General features: G+C 31.2%; 1 protein-coding gene across 1 annotated transcript in view; it reads left to right on the forward strand.

Annotated features, from left to right (window-relative positions):
* Window positions 1-25,799, forward strand: part of Oseg5 (intraflagellar transport protein Oseg5) — a 222,062-nt gene that overhangs the window by 117,996 nt on the left and 78,267 nt on the right. Inside the window, exon 8 of the mRNA XM_085488710.1 lies at window positions 14,369-14,532. Coding sequence (XP_085344836.1) covers window positions 14,369-14,532 — 164 coding nt within the window. The remainder of the gene's footprint in view (window positions 1-14,368; window positions 14,533-25,799) is intronic.

Raw genomic sequence — 25,799 nt, forward strand, 5'->3', positions numbered from 1 at the left:
TTAATGCATATAGATGTTTAATCATGAATGTACTAAATAAGTACACAAGACGAACAGTGAGTGAGTGAGTGAGAATGAGAGAGTGTGTGTGTGTGTGCGTGTGTGTGTGAGAAAGAGAGAGAGAGAGAGAGAGAGAGAGAGAGAGAGAGTTAGCCAACATAACCCCGCACGCTGCCGATCATGAATGTACTAAATAAGTACACAAGACGAACAGTGAGTGAGTGAGTGAGAATGAGAGAGTGTGTGTGTGTGCGTGTGTGTGTGAGAAAGAGAGAGAGAGAGAGAGAGAGAGAGAGAGAGAGAAAGAGAGTTAGCCAACATAACCCCGCACGCTGCCGATATGGCGGAGCGCCACTATCGCCATCTGTTGTAAAACGTGCGAGATGGACAAAATTACCACTACATGCATCTTGCATGTGTTGTGTACGTGTGATATATGTGTGCGCATGTGTTGTATACGTGTGAATACGTGTAGCACGATACTACTATGTATGCGTGGTCGATGATGATAATGATGATGATAATGATGATAATGATGATAATGATGACGGGGACGTTTCTTAATAGAAATTTTTCATATTTCGACTTTGCATTTATATATCTCTGCTTACAAATCACGTAGAGCAGAAATAAAGACACTTTTATTATATAATTCGAACTCAATCTATCGATTAAGTCTAGTATAAACTCGATTGCTTCAGCCATTATTGAGGATTCGAAATATTATAAAGACTCAAATGTCCGACTCGCGTTAAGATACACGGTGTCTCCGCTACGCCCTTAACTGGTCGCGAGACACTACCGTGTCTCTTGATATTCGCGCATCTCGACATTTTCATTTATCTCGCGATCAAAGTCGCATTCCCATTTCTCAATCACCCTTATATTCGCGCTTTTGAAGACAAAATGTCGTTGCAACGGTGTGCTCGTAACATAAATCACACGTATCTGTACGATCTGTCGAAAGCAGTCTATCGCGATTTACCCGAAAACATCTTGGACAATCATGCCAAAAACAACCGTGAAACTGTAATGCGTAATATTGCGTAACGTTATTTTCTACCGACTCGTAGTATCCATCGACTAGCGTACCATCGCATAATCGATATTCTCGAGCGCGACCGCCATGGATAATATGATGACTGAGCTCCCGCTCTTTCCATATCAACCATTGCAGGGCTTTACGCGAGTGAATATTCGCATGTCTGTATCCCCCCGTTGGAATGACTACCGATCTCTCTTTCGCGTAAAACGTTTTTTCTAAATACTCGCATACACGTTGAGGCGATGGTTGTGCATTCCTCGAATGGACACACGTTTCTACGCTCTAAGAATATTTTTCTAAAAGCCATACACGCTCGTCTAAGGATATCTACATCGTTTCGACAATATAGCAATATTTCACGTTGAAAATCAAACACATAGTTCGCGCGCGTCATCTCGGAGTACCACGCGAGAAATTTTTCGCGTTCTTTCATCTGCATAGAATCGGGTAAATAATATTGAACACCAGGTAACGCTCCGACATAAGACTGATTATCGATAGTATTGAATAAATGTGGAAAAATGCCTTTATTCGTACCTTCTGCCAGTCCGAAATCTTTGGGTAATTCGGATAAACGCATCGGCATGTAATTGATACTATCGATAAATTTCGTATGACCTAGCGTTAATACAACTATTTTCGTACCGTTTAAAATGACTGGAGGCTCTAAGACATAGTTTTCCACGATATATTTCAAAATAAATTGCGCGTCAAATGACTTCGCGATGCAAATTATTTGTTCAAAATATTTTGTCGGCCGCGTTACGAAATCTACAAATTCCTGCACAGGGGTTGCGACGAAATATAAATTGGCGAATACCGCACAAACGACATCGCACCGACATTTCATCTATTCCTGCACACTCCTCGCAAATTTGTTGAACGACGCCAAGCGTAGGTACGTGATTTTTACATTTGTGCTACCTTGAAGCGTTTCGTCTTGCCTCGTCTCAAAGTCATAAAACTTTATAAATATACTAATATTATTATTATCAAAACAGAGCAGTAGTTAGATAAGAATAAATCATATAAATCATTTATTTATTACAAAAAATTATCCACTAAAACTTTATAATCAATTATATTTATGAAAGATTTTTATATATTTTTAGATTATAAATTTAATTATTTTTATTTATGTAATGTAGATTATTTTTAAAAAATTATATATACGTGTGTATGTATGAAAGAATGCAATGTAGAAAAAAGAGAAGAGACAGAGAGACAGAAACAGGAACACAGAGAGACAGATAGATCGATCTATCGAATCGAAGATAGAGAAATAGATAGATAGATAAATAGGTTGATCGATAGGTAGATCGATAGATATTTCGATAGATAGACAAGCAGATAGCTAAATAAATCGATAGATATGTATATATGTATATATATATACAGGGTCTTTCCGGAAAGTAATGCGTCGCATTTTTTTGTGACGCGACTATACATCGCAGAGCGATGGGACCGGTTGGGGAGGAAGGGGGGTACCCTTAGCTTTCCAACGGTAGGTCGCTCAATTGTTTCCATGCGCTTGGAGGGTTAGGACGGCTTATTCTGTGAACCTCTGCTTAGTGGTCGCGTCGAACTTGTGATGGAGAGAACGATAGAGCAACGCTATGCGATAAAGTTTGTTATTACGGCCTACCTGACCCGGATCGGTGTGGCAACGGTGCCGCAGCCGCCCTACAGTCCCGACTAGGCCCCGGCGGACTTTTTTTTATTTCCTCGGCTGAAAAGGGAGCTCAAAGGACAACAGCTCGAGTCGGTTGACAACGTACAAGCTACTTCGACGGCCTCCCTGAACAGCATCCCAGTCAAGGAGTTCCAGAAATCTTATGACGCATGGAAATCGCGTTGGCAAAAATGTATTGACGCAGAAGGGTCATACTTCGAACAATTTTAAGTTGTTTTACCTATGCGATCAATAAATTCTTTTTTAAAAAAATGCGACGCATTACTTTCCGGACAAACCCTGTATATATATATATACTAGCTTTTCGAATCACAAACATGTACACAAATTTTTTAAAAATTACTTCTTGGTGTGACCAAGTCAATAAATGCGTATGCACATGGGTGCGTGGATACGTGGGTGGGTGCGTGGGTGGATAAATAAAGTGATAAAAACTTGTTAAAATCATATAGTAGCCATCCCGGACAAAATTTGAGTACAAATTTCGAAAAAATCTGTGAATAAATGTTTGAATGCGTGGGTGGATGCATGGGTGGAATAAAACTTAAAAGAACCACACAGCAGCTTTCTCAGAAAAATTTGCAACATTTTTGTACCAATTTCGTGAAAATTGGTCCATAAATGCGCATGCGTGTGGGTGAATGCGTGGGTGGAGGTGTAACACTTGAAAAAACCACATCGTCGCCATCTCCAAAAAATTTGCAACATTTTGGTACCAATTTTTACAAAAATCCGTTCATAAATATGCGATTACGTAGGTGGGGGCGTAAACTTAAAAAACCCACACAGCAGCTTTCTCAGAAAAATTTACAACATTTTTGTACCAATTTCGTAAAAATTGGTCCATAAATGCGCATGCGCGTGGGTGGGTGCGTGGGTGGAGGTGTAACACTTGAAAAAACCGCATCGTCTCCATCTCCAAAAAAGTTGCAACAATTTAGTACCGATTTAAAAAAAATCGGTTCATAAGTATGCGATTGCGCGGGTGGGTGCGTGGGTGGAGGCGTAAACTTAAAAAACCCACACAGCAGTTTCCTCAGAAAAATTTGCAACATTTTGGTACTAATTTCGTGAAAATTGGTCCATAAATGCGCATGCATGTGGGTAAATGCGTGGGTGGGTGAGTGGGTAGAAGTGTAACACTTAAAAAAAAATATATATATATATATTTCTTTATAAACATTTTCTACGCATACATACATACATGCATGCATATAAAGAAATATACTAACCTTTTCATCCAGCCTTTCTTGAAGGAAACTCTATGTTAACAAAGAGGCATACGTTTTGCGTTATATTATTCTATGTATGAGAGAGACAAAGATAATACGACTGTCTGTCCTTGTCTAACTGCACGATTGCAGTTCTCTCTATCGCGATATCGCGCAACTAATTTTCTGCTGTTTTATTCCTAAGTGTCATTTCGCACATACACATGTGAATGAAATATTCCACAATCGAGATCTTTTTTATTAGACTTCTTCTAAACTTATTTCTGCAAGTTCACTAATATTCCTTTATGCAATCTTTTGGAGGAAACGATCTTATTTTGTACGTATAAATTATGAAACTTTTATACAAGCAAATATTGTTATGACGTGACGCGATAATAAAATGTACAGCGGATGCTTATCAAGAGACACGGTAGTGTCTCGCGACCAGTTAAGGGCGTAGCGGAGACACCGTGTATCTTAACGCGAGTCGGACATTTGAGTCTTTATAATATTTCGAATCCTCAATAATGGCTGAAGCAATCGAGTTTATACTAGACTTAATCGATAGATTGAGTTCGAATTATATAATAAAAGTGTCTTTATTTCTGCTCTACGTGATTTGTAAGCAGAGATATATAAATGCAAAGTCGAAATATGAAAAATTTCTATTAAGAAACGTCCCCGTCATCATTATCATCATTATCATCATTATCATCATCATTATCATCATCGACCACGCATACATAGTAGTATCGTGCTACACGTATTCACACGTATACAACACATGCGCACACATATATCACACGTACACAACACATGCAAGATGCATGTAGTGGTAATTTTGTCCATCTCGCACGTTTTACAACAGATGGCGATAGTGGCGCTCCGCCATATCGGCAGCGTGCGGGGTTATGTTGGCTAACTCTCTTTCTCTCTCTCTCTCTCTCTCTCTCTCTCTCTCTCTTTCTCACACACACACGCACACACACACACACTCTCTCATTCTCACTCACTCACTCACTGTTCGTCTTGTGTACTTATTTAGTACATTCATGATCGGCAGCGTGCGGGGTTATGTTGGCTAACTCTCTCTCTCTCTCTCTCTCTCTCTCTCTCTCTCTCTCTCTTTTTCACACACACACGCACACACACACACACTCTCTCATTCTCACTCACTCACTCACTGTTCGTCTTGTGTACTTATTTAGTACATTCATGATTAAACATCTATATGCATTAATGTAAAATTTACTTACAATTAGTTTACTTGAAATATTCAATCTCTAAAGTGTTTATCTTATAAGATAGACAAAAAAATCTGAGTAAATAATGAGAAAAAAAACAAGGATTATTATTGTCATAATTTTTTATCAATTAAGTACTCTCAATTATCCAATAATTAAATAAATACGTACAAATGTGCGCGCGTGTACACACATACACATATTGATATTAAAGAGATTGAAAGAGAGGAAGGAGAAGATAAAAATTTAAATATTCACATATATTTTCAAATATTATATATGAATTTATAGTTTACATATCTAATTAATAATGAATTTCTAATTATATTAAACATATCAAAATAAAGACATACATGTATTTATCAAATGAATAAAATTATTGAATACAGACTTAAAAAATTTATTAAACATAGACTTAAAAAATTAATTAATTAAACATATTCCAAATTTAGAAAAAATAAACTTTATTTATATATGCAACAGCTTTTTAAACTAAATTTTTAAATTCTATTTTATATTAGACAATTATCTCAATCAACATCTACGTCCACATTAGCTGCACTGCAGACTACCTCTACAGCCACATTATCTGCTCCGCGGATATAGCGTTATGCCAATACGATACATTACATGTACTTACTTACTTGCCTTTACTGTACCAACTCTTGTTCTTTCCACGTAATCATGTTTTTACAGTTATCGTTTGCTGTATATCTTCCAGCAAACTTTATTTCGTGTGAAGTGTATTTAATTAATTAAATCTCTGCGAAAGATTGAGAAGATGAAGGGATAATTCAAACTATGAAGACATGGTTACATGGAAAAGACAAGAGTTGATACAATAATAAAGACATACATGTATTTGTATCCTGCTGGCATAAGGTTATAGAAGTTGATTGAGATTGAAAAATAATAATGAAAATAATAAAAAAAATAAAGACACATGTATTTGTATCGTGCTGGCATAAAGTTATAAAAGTTGATTGAGATTGAAAAATAATAATAAAAATAATTAAAAAAAGGAAATATTCAATCATCATTTAAAAGCATATTTGAAATCTGTAGAATAAACAGTTTTTGCAAAAAATGTGGAGCATTTGAGCTCTAGTAAGTCTAAAAATAAATGTAAACATCAATTAATAATAACTGATGTTATATATATATTATATATATAAACCAATTTGTTGCAATATTCACTATAAAAGGTTGTAAGGGTAAGATGGCTAAAAGTGAATAATTTAAAAGATAGTTAACATAATTTTACATAAACTGAAATATTTCATAAAATAAAATATTTGTAATATTTCGAAGTTTATGTAAGATTATGTAAAAATTATACCTTTACAACTTTTTATAGTAAATATTGCGAGTTAAATCGATTTATATGAGAAAAATTAAGGTAATTCTATTTTGAAAATATAAGTGACCTTTAAATAACCTTGAAAATCGCCGTTTAGGAAAAAGTCTGTGTCAACTTTTTCTTTTTCGAAATCCTGCAACTTTTATCTAAATTTAATAGAAAATGTATAAAAAATGCTCGACATTAGTACACACACACACACACACATATACACACACACACACACATATATACACACACACACACATATGGGTAAATTTATATAAATAGGGTGCTTTAGGAGGAATGATCAGGATTCTAGGATATGATTGTACACATCATTTTAAGCAAAGAAGTTTAGATAAACATGTTTAATAATTGTTCTATTCCGGTCATAAAAATATACAAAAATGAATGATATAATCTCTAAAAACTCACCTTCAAAAAAAGGTAAAAAAAGGCGACCAGTTAAGGGCACGCCATTAACAAAAATTATCCATTGCAAACCCATGTAGAATCCTATCCTATTGCAAACCCATGTAGAACCCTATGAAAAATTAATCATTGCAAACCCATGTAGAATCCTAGGCAAAATTAACCATTGCAAACCCATGTAGAATCGTACCCATTGCAAACCTATGTAGAATCCTATGAAAAATTAACCATTGCAAACTCATGTAGAATCCTATGAAAAATTAACCAATTGCAAACTCATGTAGAATTGTATTAAAAATTATCCATTGCAAACTTATGTAGAATCCTACATTGCAAACCCATGTACAATAGAATTGTATGAAAAATTATCGATTATAAACCCATGTACAATCGTAACAAAAGTAATGAAATAAAAAAAAAATTGCGCCAAGTGAAAGTAAAAACTTGTACCAGTGGAAAATTAAAGTTGCAGACATATATAGAGTCGTATAATGAATCAGTAAAAATTTAAATTTGCAAATGTAGAATCGTACCATAAAAAAACTTATCTTTTAAAAAAAAAGATAAACAAGATGCTAAGTCCATGCGCCATGTGAAAAAGAAATAAAAAAATTTTAGTTAAAAAAACTGGGAGCGCTGCTAAATAATATTCTAACAATATTAAAATTAAATTGTTACTTTTAAACTCATTACAGTTAAAATATGTTTTGTGTTTAAATTAATTAATGTTACTTTAAGGTGCATTGTAATTTTGAAACTTAGCAGCGCGCCCAGTTTTTTTAACTAAAATTTTTTTATTTCTTTTTCACATGGCGCATGGACTTGGCATCTTGTTTATCTTTTTTTTAAAAAGATAAGTTTTTTTATGGTACGATTCTACATTTGCAAATTTAAATTTTTATTGATTCATTATACGACTCTATATATGTCTGCAACTTTAATTTTCCACTGGTACAAGTTTCTACTTTCACTTGGCGCAATTTTTTTTTTATTTCATTACTTTTGTTACGATTGTACATGGGTTTATAATCGATAATTTTTCATACAATTCTATTGTACATGGGTTTGCAATGTAGGATTCTACATAAGTTTGCAATGGATAATTTTTAATACAATTCTACATGAGTTTGCAATGGTTAATTTTTCATAGGATTCTACATGAGTTTGCAATGGTTAATTTTTCATAGGATTCTACATAGGTTTGCAATGGGTACGATTCTACATGGGTTTGCAATGGTTAATTTTGCCTAGGATTCTACATGGGTTTGCAATGATTAATTTTTCATAGGATTCTACATGGGTTTGCAATAGGATAGGATTCTACATGGGTTTGCAATGGATAATTTTTGTTAATGGCGTGCCCTTAACTGGTCGCCTTTTTTTACCTTTTTTTAAAGGTGAGTTTTTAGAGATTATAAAATTGTACAGTACAATACGGTATTACTTTCTTTTATCAATTTTCACTTTTCAAATATCTGTGAAACTTACAGTATGTGCTAAATTGAAAAATTGTTCCTACAAAAGTTGCTTATATTTTTACGAGGAATAAGAATAAAAAATAAAAAATATAGGTTTTTATTTAAAAAAATTAGATTGACCTTTAAATGACCTTGAAAATATTCTCCAAATAAAACATAAATCATGCAATTCGCTTTCCCCCTTAAAGTCAATTTACTTTTATTTAAAACATTTCTTTCTCCAACGCTTCGTTTTTGAGATATTTCACATTATCAACTTAAGTGGTCCATCCTGTATATATATAATATATATTCGCGTTTGTGTTTTATTTATTATATAGACAATAAATTTCGTAATAAACTTGTTAGTCGATAAATTTTCGTTTGCACATTTCAAAGCAATTTGAATTTTTGTTTGCACATCTCTTGAAAAAAGTTATTAAAAAGAAACAACACTTTGAGGGTTCCCAAAACTTTTCTTTTAAAACTTTTTTTAGATATGTGCAAAGAAAAGTTCAAATTGTTTTAAAATGTGCAAACAAAAATATATGGATTAAGTTTATTGTGAAAGTATTTTTGCGTAATTTAAGTACTTTTGAATGTAAGGTGCTCTTCCCCCTAAGATTTCTTTTTAAATATCTTTTATTTCTAGAAATGTGCAAACAAAAATTCAAATTGTTTAGAAATGTACAAAAAATTTATTGATTAGTTTATTACAAAAAGATTTTCGCATAATTGGAGTACTTTTGACTGTGAAATTGACCCCTCCCCAATATACTTTTTAAATATTTTTTTTCTAGAGATATGCAAACAAAAATTCAAATTGTATTAAAATGTGCAAACGAAAATCTATCAATAAAGCTTCTTATGAAAGGATTTTTGTGAAATTTGAATATTTTTGCGCGAAAGATAGCTCCTAAAACGTGTTTTTTTAAATAACATTTTTTCTAGAGATGTGCAAACAAAAATTTACAATATTTAGAAATGTGCAAACAAAAATTTACATTGTTTAGAAATGTGCAAACAAAAATTTACATTGTTTAGAAATGTGCAAACAAAAATCTATTGATTAAGTTAATTAAAAATCAATTTTGCACAAAAAATTTTTGGGGGTTAATGTGAATTTGACCCCTCCAAAAGTTTTTTTTTAAATAAATGTACTAGAGGTGTGTAAACAAAAATAACAGATGTGCAAACATGTAATCAATGTGCAATCGAATCGTTTACAACTATTTAAAAAATTTTTTTTACGTTTCGATCGCACATTGTTTGCACATCTGTTTTTTTTTGTTTATTAATAAATTTATTAATAAAATCTAAAGGCGCATCTACATAAGATGCAGAACGTAGATTGCAAGACACAACACAATGCGATAACCATTCAAAACGATAAAACAAAGTAGTAAATGTTTTTCTCATTAAATGAATGAATTTATTAAATGAATTGATTAAAAAATCAAGGTATTTCTTTACAAAAATTCTTTGATTTTTTAATTTATTAGCAACAATAAAATTATTAACTATAATTTACTTTATTATTAATTTCTTACTATTAAATATTATAATAACGATATAGAAACTACTACATTTAGATGATACAGATTAGAAAAACGAAAGAAACATTTAAATTAGCAACTCATTTGCGGTTGCTGTGTACAATAAGATCGTTTTGTTGACATGGCGTTCATCGCACAAATGTCTATATGCATGACATCATCAAATAAGTACAAGATGGTGGACAGAAGTCGTGGTGGAGAGTATTATATAGGTCTCTACTTTGTATTTGTTTGTATCTTTTAAGAAACAAATGAAATATAAAGTATAGTACAAACGAAATACAAATAATGTTATAAATTTTTAATCTTTGCAAAATGATAAAAAAACACCTTATTCACACCAGTATTTTGGGTTTCTTTGATAACATTAGACTTTAGACATTTAGACATTTAGACTTAATAGACGAGTAAGACTAAAGAAATAAAATATCTAAAAATTAAAGATAAATCATTCATAGAATTCATTAATCGTTAAACAAGTACAAAAATACAATCTAATGATTTTTTATGTTTACATTAAAAATTTTTAATTATGATATAAAAAATTTATAATTATTTATAAAAATTTATATTAAAATACAAGAATATGTGTGTCTATATATAATAATATAGTTTCTTACTGAAAAGTTTAAAATAAAATTTTTTTAGAAATCGTAAAATTATTCTAATTACAGTTCAATATAAATAAATACAATAAAAATAGATAACAAAATATTTGTCTTTTTTAATATAAATCAAAATTATATTTTTCTAGCTTAATATTTTAAAATAATAGAACCCAATAAAAATTGAAATTATTAAAGAATTTATGATTATAAGAGTAAGTTAATAATTAAATAATTATACTGATTTAAACAACAAAAGTATACATATAAAAATACAATTTGCAATAATACAATTAATAATTAAATTAGTAATTTGTACTATATATTATATTATATATTTATATTAAAATATTATAGATAAATATTAATATTATGGATAAATATAATGTAATTAGAAATAATTACATTATTACAAGGTATCCTAATTTGAAAAATCCACATAAATATCTCTCAAACAACGCAGAGAAAAATATTATATTTCAGATAAAAGTTGTAGAATTTCGAGGGGGAAAGAAGTTGGTACTACTGTCTTTTTTTCAAAAGACAATTTTTATAGTATATTAGCTAACAAATGCGGGGGATCGTAAATCGGCCGAGTGCGGAAGTTTGGCGCACAAGGCGATGTGACAATCCGCACGATCGGCCGATTTATGACCCGCACATGTTGGCTACGATATTTTGTGTGACCGGTGCGTGGAAAGAGAGCCCTTTCTAAAATCCCATCATGTGCGCAAAGAGCGACTTTTCCCGCGCCGGTTGCACAAAAGTTATTTAAAGATCCCTTATGTTTTTTAAATGGAACTACCTTAATTTTGTTATATAAAATCAAAATTCCTCACAATATTTACTATGAAAAGTTATAAGGATAAGAAGGCCAAAAAGTGAATAGTTTACGATATATTTTTAACTTTAAAATAGTTGGCATATGTCAAACTATTGAAGCATTTAGCAATAACAAGCAACAAAAAGTTACTCGTCGTTACTCCAGTGAGGACATACATAGCTTAAGAGAGCTAAGAGCGGAAGAGGGATAATTGGGCATAGGCACTTCATGCTTTTGAACACCTATGAATTATGCCAGAAAAAAACGTCTAAAAATGCTCCTATTATGCGCGAAAAATCTAACAATTATGCGTTAATTATGCGTGTCAAATCGTTATTTATGAGAATTTATGTTATTTCAATCTTTCACGTAATATATAACAACCTATGACGACTTATAAAATTGTATGAAAAATGGGAAATATATAGGAATTGAAGCATTTTAACAACTTTTTTCAAACAAAAAATCTAAAAAACTACGTATTTTAATATGGGAGAAAGAAAGGACATACAAGACAAAAATAAAGCAAGTATAAATAGTTGGAGTATACAATTTTGAAAAATATGATTTGAAAAAAAAAAGTTTTTCCCAAATCCGAGTATTTTAAATACAAAAATTGCACTTTTGTGGATAATTATGCGAAAATCGCCTTATGCTGCGCGGAAAGTGTTATTATGCGTTAATATGCGATAGAAATATATTAATATTAAGTATATATGCATAACTATTAATATTAATGCTTAAAAACAATTTTTGACATATTATGCGATTATGCTTAAAGCCTAAAGTGCCTATCCCTAGGGATAATATAGCCACGAGGAGCTTTGTCTCCGCAAGAGAGATTGCGTGTGGGGAATGATCCCCGCATATAAAATATTCTCATTTTCAGGATAATAATCCTCGGTACAACTGTGCATATCTCGCGTTGCGCAACGGACTAATTTCGGGAAACGCGTACGTTTTCAATCCTGGATCATAGCTTCTCATTCACCGAAGTACTTTGTTAAGGCGCCTTATCAAAAACTTTCACTGAAGTAATTAGTTGCTGCGTAGTCGCAGCGCAGTCGCTGCGCTAAAAATTTTATATGCAATCTTTAATATGCAGCAATTGATTCCTTTCATAATTTTGTGTATAAAAGTGTTGAGATAAGATTAAAAATGAATATTTTATGAGCTATTTCATAGTTTATGTAAAATTATATTAAACTGAAGTATAAAATATTTTATATTAGTGAACAATTGCTATCCATTGAGTTTAATAAATTCTATCATTAATAAAAGACTTAAGTTGTTGCAGCTGAGATCGCAGGATAATTACCCGTTGAGAAGAAAGAATTTGACACATCTAATATTATCACTTTTCCTTTTGTAAAAGAATTAAGTGACGATGTTCAAAGAATATTTAATGAATGTGGTCTTAGGGTTGTACATACGGTCAATAATAGATTAGATGGATTAATTAAAAGGGGAAAAGATAAACTACCTGCCTATAAAAGAACAAATTTGGTTTAAAAAATTTCGTGTATCAATTGTGATTCCTATTATATAGGGCAAACCAAACGTCATTTGGAAACGCGAATAAAAGAACATATTTCTAATATTATAAAACATGTGTCAAATTATTCGGTTATTAGTAAACATAAAATGCTTTTTAACCATAAATTTGACTGAGCAAATGTTTCCATTTTACATAATGAAGCAAATGTAAAGAAAAGAGAAATAAGTGAGATGATTTTCATCAAAAAACAAAAGAATTCTATTAATCTTCAAAGGGACACTGAAAATTTAAATGAGATGTGTGATACCATTCTCAATTTATTTTAGATTTTTCATATTTTTCATATTTAGTATTTAATCTATATTTTCTCATGTTTAATGATTTTTTCTAAGACATACTTTATATATATATCTTATATTAGCTATTTATGAGTTTTTATAACCAGCTCTTTTTACATATCTGTTTATTTTTATTTTCATTTTTATTATGTTGACTTTTATTTTTCTTTTTAAAAATATTACTTAACTGTTGTCTTGTCTTGGTTGTGGTTTATTGCAGTGTTTTTTTTTTCAAAGTGAACACTTATTTTCCGTAATTATTAAATATCTCTCTCCCTCTCCCCCTCTCTTTCTCTCTCGCTCTCGCTCTCTCTCTCTCTCTCTCTCTCTCTCCTTACCATGTCAGTTACATTCTGATCTCACATCAAAGAAATTGTCACTATGATCATTTAATCTTACCACCTCAATTTATTAACAGGTATTATTTGCCACAATATTATAACGACTATTTATTTTTAACGAATACTCTTTGTAACCTACATTATACATTGTAATATTTCAGCCTGAAGAGGACCTAATTACGGGTCGAAACGTAGCTTCTTTTTTTAATAAAAGAATTATTACTTATAGCCAATGTTGGTCAATCGAGTCTACTTTACTTTGTATAAAATATTTTGTCAACTATTTATTTTTTGCCAACTTACCTTCATAACTTTTTACAGCAAGTCTGGCGAGAAATTGATTTTATATAAAAATTAAGGTAGTTTTATTTTTAAAAAAGCATAGGGTGCTTTTCAGCAAGGAAGATACAGATAGACACTGTGTAACACTAGTGTAACACAATTGAGTACAAAGCGACTTAGCTAAAGAGTAAGGCTAGCTGAGTAAGATTGTGTTATATTATGTAATAATAGAAAAACACTTGTGTCGGATACAGTATGACTTTGTGTCGCCTGTGTTACTTGCTAAAAAGCATAAATAACCATAAATAACCTTCAAATAATCTTGAAAGTCGGCTTTTAGGAATAAGTCAGTAGGGCCAACTTTTTTCCCTCTCGAAATCCTACAACTTTGAAATGTTTTGACATTTTGTCCTAAAATGCATTGCTCAAGAGATACTTGTGCGAATCTTTTAAAAGGAATATATATAACCTCATTACTAATTATACAAAATCTTCTAGGCATTTTATAATTGTGGAATTCTGTAGCCTGTCATTATACAACTATCAAGGCCGTTTACTGGGTACTCCAAGATGGAAAGGATTCTCTGAAGAACCATTGTATATTCCTTGCATATCATTGTGTGCAGATACTTTGGTCATAAGGAATCAAAGTAATGACAAATGTAAGATATACATATACATATACATTATTTGTTTGAAATGTTTTGAATCAAATTTTTTGTATAACTAAAATTACTATCTGTCGCACAATATTGAAACTGTAAATCAAGAAACTATAAATTATCAAGTTTTTATTCGCACTAATATTCACATAGTGTTTTTGGTTACATGATTTTTCTTAATTACATAGTGTTATGCTTCTGATCATAACACTATGTAATTAAGAACCAAGATTTCTAAGTAAATAATTTGTTTTTAATTAAAAGATTAGAACTAATACACCATATAGAAAACTTATCGGTTTTTTTTTACAAAATGAGTATTTTAATCAAATTAATACAAAGAATGTTTGAACTTATAAATCTTAAGAGTTCTCTAATTTAAGTGTTATATAGAGCATTTCATGTAAAAAGGATCCACCTAAAAATAAACTGTTTTGGATTTTTTCTAAATAATCATGGAAACCTGTTAGTGCACGTATTGTATGAGGTTAAAGCTTAAAAAAATAAGTATTATATGCCTTACATCCGAGATATTGAAGATGGGACGTTTTAAGAAATGTTTCTTTTTTTTACATTTGTAGCTAAAATTACAAAATATACAAAATTATTATAAGTATGTTTTGAATCATAATAAATTAAATAAGTTTTTAGAATCAAGATATTCGTTAGTAAAAACAATTTTAGGCACGTTAAAATATTATGTAATTATTCTTACAAATAATCAATTAATTTTAAAAGAATGTGGTTTTGACGAGGAACAATATTTATTTCTAAAAAAAAAAATAAGAATTTTGTTTAAAAAATATAAAAATATGAAAAATTTTTAAATATAAAAAAACTCTAAAATAACTTTTTTGTTTTATAGCTATTTGTTAAAAATATAGTATTTATGTAATAATATTAAAAAATTAGATTAATTAGAAATTTGATACTATTGAGTTTTTAGTTAATTTTTGGAAAAAAATATTTGTTTACAAGGGGATCCCATTACGATCCCAAAATTTCCTTTGTGGCACCATATTCTACATATATTGAAGTATTTTTGAGAATTTGTTACAGATTTTTTAAAATGGAGAATTTGCCATGTTGGATCCACAATTTTTTTTGATAATTTTTTTGAAAGACACGTCTTACTTAAATTATACTAATAAAATTTATTTCCGATTTATTTCAATTTTTAATGGCAGAAATAATAGTTTTTGGCAATTTATTCAGTTTTTGCAATTATAAAATTGCAATTATAAAATGCATAAGCATTTTAGTCGCCATATTAGATCGGGCAGTGTTAATTTCGAAACGCGCCACATGGCATTCGAAAGTTTACACTAATACCTAAATTTTGAGCAGTCAGAAAAGTTTTTTTAGTGAAAACTCTTCTAATCGCAATCTGTCCGATTTCACGTATATATATATATATATATGAGCATGTGCGTGTGTGTGTACAAGTTTATATGTAAGACTGTTGAAGAATGTGAAGAAGCGATCGACTAATGCTGATTAAGAAAAAGCGCTATAGAAAAGTATTTTGAGAAGAATACGCATATTTAAAGTAAATTTAACATTTTTAAGAAAAAGAGTTTATTTATGTAAGGATATACGAAAACAAATCAAAATACAAATTAAATTGCTCGCGACGAATAGAAAAAGTAATTTTGGTAAAGCGAAAGATAGTTACACTCGAATGGTCGATAGCTAACTGTAATTTTAAATAATATCGATTTCAAGGACCTGTCGCAAGGGTGTTATTGCTGAACAGCTAGTTCGAAGGTTGCGAGGCCCGACGAGACGCGCGGTAAGACGCGCGAGACGCGAAAAAAAGATAACCAGCGCTCGTCGAGCCACTGCATGGCCTTCTCAAGAAATCCATTATTTTGGAATAACGACAAAAAACGCAGTGCAATACGAGCAAAAAATTATCGAGATTATTAAATTATAAAATAAAAATTAATACAGCAGATATTTTAACATTGATGTTTTCGATTTATACATAAGTATTATTTGACTTTATGAAAGTCAATTCTCATCACAATGGCCAATTGTGTTATAGAACAAAAAGTAAAAAGTTAAAAAGTGGTTTTTAATTTACATATTTATAAATGGTGTTCAATTTTAATCGACACACTTAAACTATTTTATTTTTTATTGTACAACATAAATGATTTAAACAAAAGTTGTTGAACTATCTATTTCACCAAGTAAAACTACATACAATATTTCTTCTACGATAAAACCAAAAAATCTAACAGTTACACTACGACTTAGCCACTTCTTATTAAACATATATAACGAAAATATTTCATTTTCTCAATCTCTTCGTTTTTTCAGATTTTACCTTGATCCAAAATCAAGAAAATCTATGTATCTAATTTAACGAGCAAGATTATAAGGCTCAACATTCTCAAAACTATCTCTGGTATCAGATGAGGTACTTATCCAGCAACAATTTAACTATATAGTAAAGTCTTATTAGATCTGTCTTGAATTGGAAAAGTCAAATCTTTCATTTTCTCGAAGAAATCTCTTTATCAGAAAGTCTGCAAATTACAATTTGCCTCTCTAAGAACAGTTATGGACACACTCCTACTAATGTTCTACGAGATAGGATTTAATCCTATAGGTTCTATAAGATTTAAATAATGAACAATCACTGAACACTATATTTTTAAGAAATTTTTTAAGAAATTTTTTGTGCAAAATCGTAACTCGTTTGTTTCATTCTCTGTTCGATAATAATTTATTCATATACAAAGCGACGTGTTTTCCCCTCAAATTCGCCGTTATTAACGTGTGCTATCGAACCATGAGCTTTCGCATCGTGTATACACGACTCTTCTTCCTTTTTCACCCCCAAATAAATAATCAGCTTTCTGAACTCAGTATTTTTTAAGGATTTCGATTAAGAGATCTTCAATTTATGGTCGTCTTTATCTTGGATTGCAAATTCGAAAATTTTTTTTCTTTTGCCTCGGTCATCACTGACACAGTCGGTACATCAGATCCTTTCTCTCTCCTTAGATTAAAATAACTGCCGTCAATGGCGGATGAGTTTGTCGTTATTTCTTCTTCTTGTTATTAGTCTTGTGGCCGGTCTTCTTAATCACATGACTAGCATCCTTTCTTTTAAAATAATTAAGTTAACGCTCTTATAAAATTAAAAATAATCAATTAATTAGAGGCCAATAAATATGTTTTATATATAACTAAATTTATTTTATCATCCACGTTCTTCACATTTAATGGAAAAATTTATAAGCAAACATATAAGACTCTCATGGGATCCCCGTTATCACCAATTATCTCAGACTTATTGTTAGTCATGCAAGATTTAGAAAACTCAGTATTGAGCACTAGTGATGTTGAGATGTCATTCTACTTCAGATATGTAGATGACATTATATTAGCAACTTTGATTAATATGATCAATAACATTGTAAAAAAATTTAATAGTTACCATGAGCGACTATTTACAGTTGAGTGGGAGGAAAACCATTGCATAAGTTTTTTAGACTTAAATATAGACTCTATTGACAACAAAATATACTATATAGACTAGTTCTAAATAAAAAAACTTTTTCAGATAGAATGCTATCATTTTACTCTAATCACCCGATATGTCATAAAATAGAAACCATTTATAACTTAGTTGGCAGATCTTTGTTACTATCAGATCCGAAATTTTATTTAAAAAATTTAGAACTAAGCATAAATATTTTACGCGACAATGGGTTTCCTCTCGATCACATTTTTAAAGAAATTAACCGTAGAATTATTTATCTTATTAACAACAAATGGAAAAACAAAATTGAAGTGCGTGAACAGTCGAGAAAGACATTAACAATGATTTTATTGTCATCCCATACATTGAAAATATCTCAGAATTGATTGCATCGGAAATAAAGTCGGATTTAAAAGTAGGATATAGAACACTATATGAAATGGACAAATTTATTAAAATCCAAAGGACAAAAATAACTTGTCAAGCAATTCAAACGTAATCTACAAATTAAATTGTTTTAGTTGTGATGCATCTTACGTAGGCCTAACAAAGCGACAACTTCGTTCCCGAATTAAAGAACATATAAATATTCTAGTTTTGAGACTTTCGCATTGGAATCATCAATGCAAAAGGTTTTTGGATGGATGCCGCGTGGTTTAACAGCGTAATGCTGACGTTTCGCAAACGTTGCAATTTGCATCTTCAGGGCTGAGAGCTCCGATATTGGAGCTCTCAGCCCTGAAGATGCAAATTGCAACGTTTGCGAAACGTCAGCATTACGCTGTTAAACCACGCGGCATCCATCCGGAAACCTTTTGTATTGAACATATAAATAACATAAAATTAGACTCATTGTCAGTGAAACATTCAGTAATCACAGAACCTATTATTAATTGTAATTATACTTTCAATTGGAATAATGTTAGGATTCTGGATCACAAACGTAATTATCACAAAAGACTTATCTCAGAAATGATACATATTAAGGAGCAAAAAACGGTCTCAATTCCAAAAAAGATACAGAAATGCTAAACAATGCTTATTTTGATATCCTCGACTTACTGAGTGACAAATAAAATTTGACTTGTTATTGTTGATGTAATTAGTTACTTTGTCTCTCGAATGTTCTATATTTGTTTTAAAATCAGTTAATCGAATAACTTTCACAGTATGTATACGGTTGAGTTAAGATGTCGAGACATAACATATACATATAATCTCCACATACATATAATTAAGATAGCAGCACATATGTGAATTGTTTAAATTATTTAAAGTATTTATCCAATAATTATTAGCGGTCTAAAAAGATTCATTATTAATTTCAAGTTCATTTTTAGTTTATAATTTACTTTACTTTATGACTAATACTTAACAATGAGTTGGAACATATTTTTGACTTTACATACACACCAATTGACAAGCATCTTATCGTCTATCAACGATGAAAGCTGTCTTACAATAATGTTCGGCTAACGATTATTTATACTTAAGTTCCGACTAATTATTAAGAATATGCATAATTTTAGAGTCTCGACACCATGGCGAATCAATATTTTTGTTATTTTGTTCGTTCACACATGAAACGATCAGCGTTTATAATTTATAATTTTAATCCGATGTTTCTTTTATTTTTTATTATTTATAATTTTCAATTAGATGTTTGTTTTATTTTTGTATTGAAAAAGGCTGCTGTGACAGCCGAAACATTTACAATTTATTACAATTTATTGTTAAAATAATAAACACGAATAATATTATATAACATCTAAATCGATTGCTCTTTTTATTGGCCTCTAATTAATTGATTATTTTTTATCCTTTCTTTTCTTTTTCTTTTACTTTGGAAAGTGGAGCACAAGCCGAAAAATAGGAGTCTTAAAAGGCCTTCTTGGCTTTCCTGGCAATGATTTTCACTAAATGGACTCTGTTTAAGCCTTTATAACTAAATCTGAGGAAAAGAGAATGCGACTGAATTAGGTGCAATTGCTTTCTCCCAAACTCTTTTCTTCCGTCGTTGCCAGAATTTCCAATGCATGTAAATATGACAGCAGCAACGACGATGATTTCTAAATAAATCATTTTCTTCTTGAAAAACTTGTTTTCTTTTTCAAGGATTAATTAGCGATTAACTAGCTGTTCAACTCAGTATTCGATCCAATATCAATAGATTATTGATATAGTCGCCTGTCTCCTCTATCAAGAGGAAGCGGAAGTCAATGATACTTTTGCACCCCAGGCAAGGGAACAATCTATACATTTTTCGGGAGAGACATGGACCGGAGAAAAGAAAATAGAAGCCCATCTTTCATTGTATAATTTTTTATCTCTATAGGCGCATTTCTCGCCTATCTTTTTATAAAGCAAAAGGTATCTTGAAGTGGACATGAAAGTCTGATCAAAAATATTTTTGTCCTCAGAGCATTCACTTCGGGCGTATCCCGTTTGAAAACATAACGATTGTACACTGCACGACTGGACACAAACATTGCACGATTAGACACAGCAGGATTGGACACTGTACAATTTGTGGACGGAGCGGTTCATTTGGACACGGTTCAATTGGACACGTTGCAAATGGATAGATTTCAAATGGACACAAAATTTTGCACACGGTTCAATTACGCACCGTTTAATAGCACATCGTTCATTTGGACACTAAAAATTGCGCAGTTTTTTTACACACCGTTCCGTTGCAAACAGTTCGTTTGCGCACCGTTCATTTGAACATAAATGAATGCGCACCGTTTATTCACACACTGTTTTTTGCATACTGTTCGTTTTGCCCACCGTTTGTTTGTACACCGTTTAATTGCGCTCCGTTCGTTATTGGCTTTTTTGATTATGTAATAAAAATAAATAAAAGAATTTTTGAAAAATGGGTGGAACCCATTGTAATCACGCATAAACTTTTCCACACAATACGAAATTCTACATGAGTTTGCAACTTTCTATGCGAAGCGAGGTTCAACCCGAACCTATGTGTCTCGTTTTTAGTAGTGGAGTTCCTTGCAGGAGGGCGAAACCCACTGTGACCACGCATATACTTTTCCACTCGAAACGAGGTTCTACATGGATTTGTAACTTGTCACGCATAGCGAGGTTCAGTCCAAACCTATGTGTAGCTTTTTGGTAATGAACTATCCGCACATGTACTTTGCAAGGCAAAACGAAGTTCACTTTACACCTAATTTTGATTTTTTGATCTTAATATTTAATGATATTTGTGTTTATAATTTTTGTATTATTAAAAATCCAACTAAAAATATAACCTTGATAGCTGATCTTGATATGATCCCTTCAAGTCACATGCAAAAATTGGGTTCAATTGGTGTACCTCATTTGGAAGAACACACCAAAATTCTTTTATTTCCGTTACATAACCGAGACAAAGCCAATAACAAACGGTGCGCAACTGCACAATGTACCTATGAACGGTGGGCAACTGAATGGTGTGCAAACAAACGGTGCGCAAGTAAACAGTGTGCAAACGAACGAGGCGCATCTGCACGGTGTGCAAACGAATAGTGGGCAACTGAACGGTGTGCAAATAAACGGTGTGCATTTTTCTGTGTCCATACGAACGGTGCGCAAACGAACAATGTGCAAAGGAACGGTGGGCAACTGAACGGTGTACGAATAAACGGTACGCATTTTTCTGTGTCCAAATCAACGGTGTGCAAGAAAAACGGTGTGCAAAAGAACTGTAAGCACTGTTCAGTGTCCAAATAAACGGTTCAATTGAACGATGCGTTACTGAATTGTACGCAATTGAACCATGTGCAAAGGTTGGTGTCCATTTGAAACATATCCATTTGCAACGTGTCCAAGTGAAGGCCACTTCAATTGAATACGTACGTTAGTAGATATACTAGGCCAGTTCTAACCAGGGTTGGGAAATAACGAGTTACTTGTAACAAAGTTACAGTTACAGTTACTTTTTTTCGGTAACTATAATTTAACTTCGTTACTTTTCTCCATCTGTAACTGTAACTTATTGTTAGTTACATTTTTTTAGTAACTATTTTAACAATTACTTTTTTTTTGGAAACATGCGCTAAAAGTATCGTTCAAATATGGTAGCCGAGCCGTTATATTGTTATTAAATTCTGATAATAGTAGCATATGGATCTTCATATGATTTAATTTTTTACCTAAAATTCTCATTTAGTGTACATAAAATAATATAATACATAATTAAAATCGACCAATCACAGTCAAGTATTTAAAAAAATTCTTAAATATAATGGTCGATTTGCTTGCAACTTTGCGATTACCATTTAGTAAGTTACTAACTATTGTTACTGTTGTATATAAAGATCATTCATACATTGATGGTAATCGCAAAGTCGCAAACAAATTGATCAATTATTACATTCAAGAATTTTTTTAAATATTTGACTGTAATTGTGCATAAAATGTAAGCTTCTTATATTTAAAATAATGTATAATTATTTTTAAAAAATAACTAAAAAGTAACGATTCGTTATTTTTTGAGTAACTGTAACTGTAACGAGTTATTTCTTAAAATCGGTAATTTGTAACTGTAATTAGTTACTTTTTCAATGAAATAACTGTAACTGTAACTAGTTACTTTTACAAAGTAACTTTTCCAACTCTGGTTATAATCCATGGGATTCCAAGTGGGACGCGGATCGAGCAGGTACCTCGCGAGCAAGGGGGCTGATATCACGCGGGTGGGGGACGCTTATCACTGTCTCGGCGAACGCGTCGGGAAATATTTTTCGCGGGATATAAACAGTGTATTGCATTACGGTGAGAGCCGATAATCGGTCGCCCTCGCGGTTTTTTCCTCTCTCTCATGATAAATGACGATTCAATCACTTTTCTCAGTGCTTTTTCTAGGAAGAATTACAACGTAGCTGAACAGTGAGCGACGATTCTGCACCTCGCGCTATCTCTGTCTTCTCTCGCGACATTTCTCTCTTTCGCATGCGTTTCGTGCTATTTCTCTCTTCTCTCATGACATCTCTTTTCTTCGTGCATCTTGCGTTATTTCTTTCTTATGTGTCCCTCGTCATAACAACTTTCTTTATCTTCTAAGCGCTATTTCCCTCACGGTCCCTAGCATCGCGGGTAATTATGCACCTTAGGGGAGCCACCTTTGATTATCTTGATTTTGACATATGTTGTCAAGGTCGTGACTCTGAGTAACCTCCAAAAGGTTTTAATCTGCGCTTGTCATTAATTACAAAGGTATTTACAAAATTAATCTAATTAATAAAACTTTATACATACATTTTTCCACGCGAAACGACGTTCCTCATAGATTTTTAATTTCAGTTTTCAATCACACATCTACAATAAAGTATACGCGTGGGCAGGGGAGGGTTATAAGTTTGGCATCGTTAATTATATGGACTCTCACTGTTAGTGGTTATAAAACTGTCATTTTTAGAGTCATTCCGAAGGAAATTTTTAATATTGAGACGTTGCTCGTAGAGCCTCTTCCATATTTCGAGAGATATTATCAGTTCCTTTTTTCGATGATCTCTTATGACAATCTCCACGTAACTTGATAAACCCACTTTTGTATACTAGGAGCATTTACAGTTACCCAATTTCAAGAAATTTGAATTGCGTAACTGTAAATGCTCCTAGTATACGAATCACACGATGCTTCAATGAAATGCTAGAAATAAAAAAAATTAGTTTAAGAACTTAGTTTAAGAAATTAGTTTAGTTTCCTCTGAGTCGTTCTACTGACATGAGGATTACACTAGCGTTACTTTTGTTACTGTTACAATTAAAATACTGTCATATCATAAATATATGATGCGATTAATGTTTTATATTTTAACACCTGCCAACCTCGTAGTCAGAAAACTAAAGAGGATCGCTTTCCACAGTAACGTAAATGTAATGGCTTAGTGAGAATCATCTTAATGTTAATCTTACGACGTTTTATTTCGTTTACTGATGTAACCGCGTTTAAATATGTTTATTAGACTTTTATACGTTAAACATTTAGACTTTGGTGATTTTAATTTGCTTTGTGTACTGCGAAGAAGATCCGAAAAATTGGATCGAAACGTTCGCTTTTTCATTTGTTTTAACTTTCGAGTTTATTTTTATAATTTTATATTAATTTAAACTTTATTGTTTCTATCAGTACACATTGATTAAATGTAATAAATTAGTTTTTATAACCGTAATATTACTTCTGCTCTTATTAGCCTTTTATATGTGTAATACTTTAGTTTAAGAAATACTATTTGTAAAAAAATAAAACTTACAAGTAACCCTACCCAAGTGTTACACTCCGATCTTTTTCATATTTGGTACACATGTAGTACTATCAAAAATATTTGACTCGTATTTTTTTATTTGTGCCCATATGCAGTTTTACGAGTAGTTCATAGACCTTTAAATATTGAATTTGAATTTGAATATTTAAAAATATTGAATTTGAATATTGAAAATATTGAAATATTGGAATATTGAATTTGAAATTGAAAAATATTGAATTTTCTATCTTTATCTTTTTATTTCTTTCTCTATCCTTATAGGTATAACAAAAATAATGTAACATGTAGAAGCTTTTTGAATTGCAAATTATGAATGTAAAGTAAAATTTATAAAATTATGTTTACATAACAAAATATTGAAAAAAAATAGCAACAAAATAGAAAAAACAATAAAGAATAGAGAATTGAAAATGTTTCCGTTGCTCATTACATATACAACATTATTGACACACACACACACACTATATACATTTTTTTTTAATATTATTATATAACATACTAATTATTTATATATAACATATATTATTTATTTATAAATATAAAACAAAAAAATAGATTTAATATAATAAAAAATAAATAAATAATATATAATATGCTATATATAGATAATTAGTATGTTATATAATAATATTAAAAAAAAATGTATATAGTGTGTGTGTGTGTCAATAATGTTGTATATGTAATGAGCAACGGAAACATTTTCAATTCTCTATTCTATATTGTTTTTTCTATCTTTTTGCTATTTTTTTTCAATATTTTGTTATGTAAACATAATTTTACGAATTTTACTTTACATTCATAATTTGCAATCCAAAAAGCTTCTACATGTTACATTATTTTTGTTATATCTATAAGAATAGAAAAAAAAATAAAAAGATAAAGATAGAAAATTCAATATTTTTCAACCAAATTTGAAAAAAATCGGAGTGTAACACTTGGGTAAGGTAGGTACATTACTTGTTAGTTAAACAAAAGTGACGCATCATATTTGTTCTCATACGATGTAGTTTTATCATGATTTGGCACGTAATAATTCATACGTCTTCCCAAGCCGTTGCTGCTGCTTCTTTCGGTGAAGTACATTTTTCTATGTTGTGGAACATGGATTGTCAGTACGAGCGGTTAACTTGATCGTATAAAAATTAACCGAGTATACATGACGCTCATTTTCCAAAAGTAGTGGGGGCAAATGTGATGTGAAATTAATGCGCTATGAGGAGAACGGAAATGGCGTACGGATAAAAAGAATTCTTAGAAACGATTCGCGAGGAAAGGATTGGGAAAAGGAAATAAATGATAAAACATATTAATGTTTACATAATTTAGTTTTCCAAACCTTGAAATTATTTTTGGTGTTAGGACTGCCAGTTGAATATTTTGAATACATTTTGTAATATGTAATTCTTACACGTGTTTTCTACATCGCATAGTATTTTTAACATCTAAATTATTTAGAGACTCAATAGCGTTGTAATCAGCATCCAAATTCTCGATAATTAAAT

Source organism: Nylanderia fulva, unplaced genomic scaffold (genome assembly GCF_048542155.1).
Source record: "Nylanderia fulva isolate GAGA-0341 unplaced genomic scaffold, ASM4854215v1 Scaffold70, whole genome shotgun sequence".
Taxonomy (NCBI): domain Eukaryota; kingdom Metazoa; phylum Arthropoda; class Insecta; order Hymenoptera; family Formicidae; genus Nylanderia; species Nylanderia fulva.